Source organism: Grampus griseus, assembly GCF_964374135.1.
Source record: "Grampus griseus genome assembly, chromosome: 18".
In the NCBI taxonomy this organism is placed as follows: Eukaryota; Metazoa; Chordata; class Mammalia; order Artiodactyla; family Delphinidae; genus Grampus; species Grampus griseus.
In genome coordinates this window covers 4026977-4032976 of record NC_139012.1, presented here as the reverse complement: position 1 = coordinate 4032976, position 6000 = coordinate 4026977, and the positions used below count along the sequence as shown (strand labels likewise).

At 42.9% G+C, this 6000-nt stretch overlaps 1 protein-coding gene across 1 annotated transcript in view; it reads left to right on the top strand.

Annotated features, from left to right (window-relative positions):
* Positions 1-362: 362 nt before the first annotated feature.
* The window catches only part of MYO16 (myosin XVI), a 424969-nt gene continuing 419331 nt past the window's right edge, over positions 363-6000 (top strand). Inside the window, exon 1 of the mRNA XM_082675412.1 lies at positions 363-483. Coding sequence (XP_082531538.1) covers positions 456-483 — 28 coding nt within the window. The 5' untranslated portion in view covers positions 363-455. The remainder of the gene's footprint in view (positions 484-6000) is intronic.

The window sequence follows — 6000 nt, the reverse complement described above, 5'->3', positions numbered from 1 at the left end:
GGTCCCTCCTTCAGTCGCTTCTCTCCGGCCCCCTAATTAGCTAGTTTGCTGCCATCTGAAAGCTATTGAAAAGCCATTAACAGGCAGGACTCGGAGAGAGCCGCACTGCAGCACACCTCGGAGCCGGCAGAAGGTGGGTGCGTGTGAGCGCCAATTAGAGGGCACTATTCCCGGGATTGTGGCGCTAGGAGCCCTGTCAGTCAAGCGGCTACAATAGCACGTGCAGCAGTGGTGGCTGCAGACCCACGGGGAGGCTGATCTGAACTCCAGCTGCTGAATGAGAATGAGTTTGAAGCTTTTTGCACAACCGTGGAACAGAGCCTCGGTTCAATAATGCATCCCGAGGTAAACTGTTACCTGAGGAGAAGCTCTCAATAATGCATTTCCTGGGGACGACAGTTGTAGCTGAAGAGAATGCTGGAACCTGTAGCAAGATTTCTGTCTGAGATGGAAAGATGTCTCACTATCATTTTATCAAGTGCTGTAAGTAACCTTGCTCTTTTGCTCAGATGGTTATTTGTCTTCTTAAAATATTATTTTATGCAGATGCCAGCCTTAAGGCAGGTCTGCTGGCATGCCACATCTGCGTGCGTGACATAGAACGGTGACTTTGAAAGGTGTTTTACATGCTAAACGAATTTCCTCTTAATACCGGGTTCTGAAATAATTCCAGTGTGATCCAAATGCTGATAGTATAGAAATCTTTAGAACTCTGGCTTTTTAAGAAAAAGATACACACCCAGAGCAATTTTTAAAAACAATCCATAAAAAAGAATTTGATAAGGATATCTCCAGGTGTCAGCACATGTTAATGAAGTGTTTGCATACAAACTTAGTTCATTAATATATGACTGAGGCCATTCAGTTATTATTTTATTCTCGAGTTTTACTGCCTGTGTCTATGCCTAATGCCCAACTTGTAAGCTTCATCTCTGGGCTTATCCTTTACTGTAAACTTTCATCCTTGCATCAGTCACCTTGCCGTGATCAGGGACTGGGGTGACATCTGTACCAAATACTCTGCACTGATGCCAGTATGGTGAAAAATAGTTTGGCACTGGCTTTCCTCATGGGTCCATCAAGGATTTCTTCAATGCCTGAATTTTTAACAGGATTTTCTGAGCTAGACAAAAGCTGCATCTAAACCTTTTTTGGATGGTAATAATGAAGAGGGAGACATTTTTGGTAAAAATGGCTCGCTAGAGATGCATTTTTTCTCCTGTAGCACTTCTGCAAAGTTCTGTACATATATGTCATTGTCTTAATGTGACAGGTGACATTGGTAGAAAATGGTTCCCTCCTAAGATGAGGGTTTTGTTGGCAGAGGACATAACAATGTTACCTTGGAGTAACATCATTCAGGGAACACATGTTTGGAAAGGATCTTGAGTTGTGCATGAAAAGGGAACCTACAACAACCTTGGTAATCAAGAAGGGGACAAGATTCCCCTTTTTCTTGTCTTTTGTGGGGAATGCATATAGGAATAAAAACTCTATGATTAATGAAAATTAAAATTCCTTGCTCTTCAGCACACCCAGGAGAGGCATGTTTTTGGCTTGCAGGACAATTTTGACTCCAAAAAGAATTCCCTTGTAAAATCACTTGTTTGTAAGTTTGAAAATTAGCTCTCTAATTAATAAGAGTAATTTGTTACGAGGTGCAGCATATTTAGGAATTGTGAGGAGTCTTTGTTTTAACCCCAGAAATCTAGGGGTTCTCGTCGTGGTGAAATGTACCTAGGACCGCACTCTTGGCTGGTTTTGTGTTGGCCCTCATGTTTTACTGCACCAGCAGAATGTCATTATTTCTCCTCTCTGTGCTTGTGCAGAGGAAACTCCCGGAACCCTCTGCACCATTTCTACAAGGAACCTGGGTGCTTCTAGGCGGCGTGTACAAACCTGGTGGGAGGCAGCCGCGAAGCATGTGCCGAAGCAGAAAGGGACAGGGTGACATGAACTTGGAGGTTCAGGGAGCACTTGGTTGCCAAATATAGCATGAGACTGCCCTTTCCTGCCTTACTTTCGTTGCAGCCGAGGTATTTGAGTTTAGAATGTCAGAAAATTAGAAGAAGTGATGATGTGTGACCCAGGGAAGCATTTGAGAGAATTCTTGCAGTCCAGATGAAATCTAAAATTAATGAATAGTGACATGATCCAAATACCTGATGAATTTATCAGAGTGATTACCAACTTCTTACTAAAGATTCGACTGTGTCCTAAGTTCTGTGTTTGGCAATAGCTATAAAATGGAAAAGAAGCATGAATATTGTCAAACGCTAACTTCTCCTCAGGTGGAATGGTACGGCGTGCTGAAAGGAGTTCAGACATGATATGTCATCCTGTGCCACTAGTCAAGGGACATTGTGCAGTATTGACCTCGGTCTTGAAGAATGAACAGAACATAGAAGGAACAATGAGGGCATTTACAGCATCAGAAATGTTTATTGATAAGGATCATAATTCACAGTTTAATCATTATTCCTGATGCAGAAGATGTTACCATACTCTGTCCCCTTGACCTTGATGTTAGGGTGATGGGTTGGCGAGGTTAACTGGCTGCGCCGTTCTTCACACTCCATTCCTTCCTCGCATGAGCTCTGTGTCTTCCACGGGCCTGTCTTTTTTATCCTGGCCCTTGTTGGTCGCCGTATCACGTGTCCACTTCCAAGATGGGCAGCAGTACCGGAAGTGGATCAGTTCCAGGGAAGGAGCCAGAGCTTCTGAAAACGTTCAGCAACAGAGCCACATGGGATCCTAGGAAGGCAGCCTTAGGGTGGGATGTTGGGAGACCAGTGAAGAGTGCTTCCAGGGAACTTTTTTTTTTTTTTTTTTTTTTTTTTGCGTTATGTGGGCCTCTCACTGTCGTGGCCTCTCTCGTTGCGGAGCACAGGCTCCGGACATGCTGGCTCAGCGGCCATGGCTCACGGGCCCAGCCGCTCTGCGGCATGTGGGATCTTCCTGGACCAGGGCACGAACCCGTGTCCCCTGCATCGGCAGGTGGATTCTCAACCACTGCGCCACCAGGGAAGCCCTTCCAGGGAACTTTTAATCATCTAGGGAGGTAGTCATCAGTCATCATTTAATGTTAAAGCAGGTATATACCGAAAGGTCTAAATGCCAATTTCAACAGTAGCTGCTAACTCTGCCTTATGGAGTGATCAGTTATTACAATTTAATAAACTGTAATTATAATTATAACTGGTTATTATAATTACAATTATTTAGAATCAGCCATCAGAATAATAATCACAGTTAAACATTTATACTTAAATATTTATATATTAATTATGACTAATTAAATATAAAATTCTTTATATGATAATTATAATTATCAGTTACTTTACTAAACTATTGTATATTTTAAAAACTGTCTACAATGGGCATGTTTTACAATCAGGAAAACAAAACTTTAAGACAGTATAAGAGACACTATTCAAAGACAGAAGTGGGTCAGACTCACATCACCACCCACAGTCCTTCTTGACTCCATGGGACCTGGCCTTATTCTAACGTGTACCATACATCTTATAGAGAAATGTTCAAAACTAGAGTCTAAAAATGTATTGTGGAAGCACGTCGTAGCAGGAAGGTTTAGGAACACCACAACAAAACGTGCTGGTGTTTCCTGTGTCTCTGTGGCCCGGAAGGATCTTCAGATGGGTCTACAGTGATACTGAGATAGTGAGATTCTGAGTTGTGCCTGGTGAGGGTGACCTGTGAACTTGGCCGGAAACCTCAGCTGAGGTCCAAGCAGAAATGAGAAACTAAGGAGAAAATGAGCTCTAGGGAGTCATGGGCTCCCAGAGTTCTAGTGCCTTGTGAAACCTTGCGCCCACACTTCTGGTTTCCTCTTAACGAACTGGAGCTGAAGCTTGAGGTGTGCCCCATGAAATTCCCTTCTGTGCTTGGGAATGAAAGTGTTGGAACAACTGCACCCGGCTTCTCTCTCTCCCGGTTCAGTTCTTCTCTAAGTATGTGGGGTTGGAGCAGCCCTCTTTGTGGTAGAAGGAAGGTTAAAGTTATTTAAAATGAATAGACCCCAGAACTTCTAATTCACTCACAGCAGCCGAGGAGGAATTAGACCAGAAAGGATGCTATTTTGCATATTAAACACGTTTTACAATATATCAAGGTCACCTCATTTTTGTTTTTCTGGTCACTCATTCTCGTAAATGCTACTTCTGCTAAGACGCTTTCCCAGATCTTGCATTGATTGTCCGTGCTCTTCACTTGTTTGAAGACCTCCAGCTCATTGAAACACCACCGTGCTGCTCCCATGCCTGCCTTGTCTCCCTCAGCCTGCTCTCTGCCCATCCCAGATCCAGGGTCCATCCCTGAAGCCCCTCCACTCCCTCGACCTCACCTCCCTTTGTTGCACTCAAGGGACAAACGCCTCACCCAGGTCGAACGCAGCTTTCCAACTTGTCTGTCCTTATACCACAGCAGTGGACGATCCTTGATGTCAGAGCAAAGGCAGACAAATCTCATTTTAGTTCTAGACAGACGAGATCCTCCCACACTCTTACCGTGCTTCCCTGCTTGGCATGATTGCTCAGACCTAGAGATTCCCTGGACCGCCCACCCTGATAAAACAGAAACCGTCAGATGTTAACTCCTGCGTCTTCCCACCATTATGTCTACAAAGGTGCCAGCGTGTGAGTTTCTCTTTGCTCACTTCTGTTCTGTAGTCCTGAATTGTTCGTCCTTGTACCCAAAGCCAGTGTGCTCTGGACTCTACCTGGTTCCTCCCTCCTTCATTTACCCTTTTCTCTCCTGCATCACGGAGCTCTCTCCACTGCGCCATTTCCATCAGTTTGCAAACAATTGAACAGTCCCCCTTGACCTCCTGTTCCTTTCTGGCCACCACCTCATTTCTTTGTTTTCATGGTCACACCTTAGAGAAATGACACATATGACCTCTGACCCTCATCAGTGTTTTTACTCTCCCAGTTGGTCCATTCATTACTTCACTGAATCCACTTTGGTTAAACCACCTTGATGTGGTTAAATCCCGCGGACGTTACTCCTTCCTCGCCTGAGTCAGTTTCTCACGTGGCTTTACTTCTTGTTTTACAGCTCTTGGGATTTTTCCCCTAAGTCCCTGGCATCTTTTCCTCTGCCCCGTTGCCAGCTTTCTCTCTTTAGAGTTTGGCCCTGACACTTTGCAAAATCCCTGGTGACCGCATCCGTTCCTGTGGTTTAAACACCATCGATATTTTCTCAAATATGTACCTTTAACTCAGATGTCCCCCCTTCTTCCTTAACAACATGGACATCTTTTCTGGCTAATGAAGATATATCTAAGCATTCTCTTTTTGATAGTTAAGTAACATTCTTTAGCATTTGTTAAACCATTTATTTATAAACTCTTTCCTTTTCGATAAGCATGAAAACTTACTTTAGTATTTTTGGCTTATATTACTAGAGTATTGATTCACAAAAGCAGGGCTGCTGAACCAAATGGCATGTGGATCTTTAAGTATTGTAGAAACTGCCAGATTTCTTTCCAAGTAGCTATAGCACCTCAGATTGCCACCACTAGCAGAGAATGTGCATCTCTGCATCTTTGCCAACCAGAGATGCTGCTGGTTGAAGATGCGTCTATCTTCAAACGTTGTCAACTCCACGGTGGAAATACAGTTTCTGACAAGGCTCTGTTCTTATTCTACTGATAATGAAAAAGTTTCTCCCATTTTTATTAGGCTTATTTCTTCATATCTGTTTTCATTTTTATGTTGAATTATTTATCTTTTTCTTATCAACTTTATATAATATTTTATATTAAGAAATATTCTTATTTCTCTGGATATGTGCTGAAGAGAGCCTTCCTATTTTTTTCTTTTGTCTTGGTTGGCATCTAATTTTCTTGTCATTGTATAGAAACGATGGCTCTCTTGTCTATTCCAGATTTTGGTTTTATTTATTTCTTTGGGTTGTCTGTTTCTACTGAAGCTAAGTGATTGATCTTTTCCATGTTATTCTAAACTTGAATTCTTACAT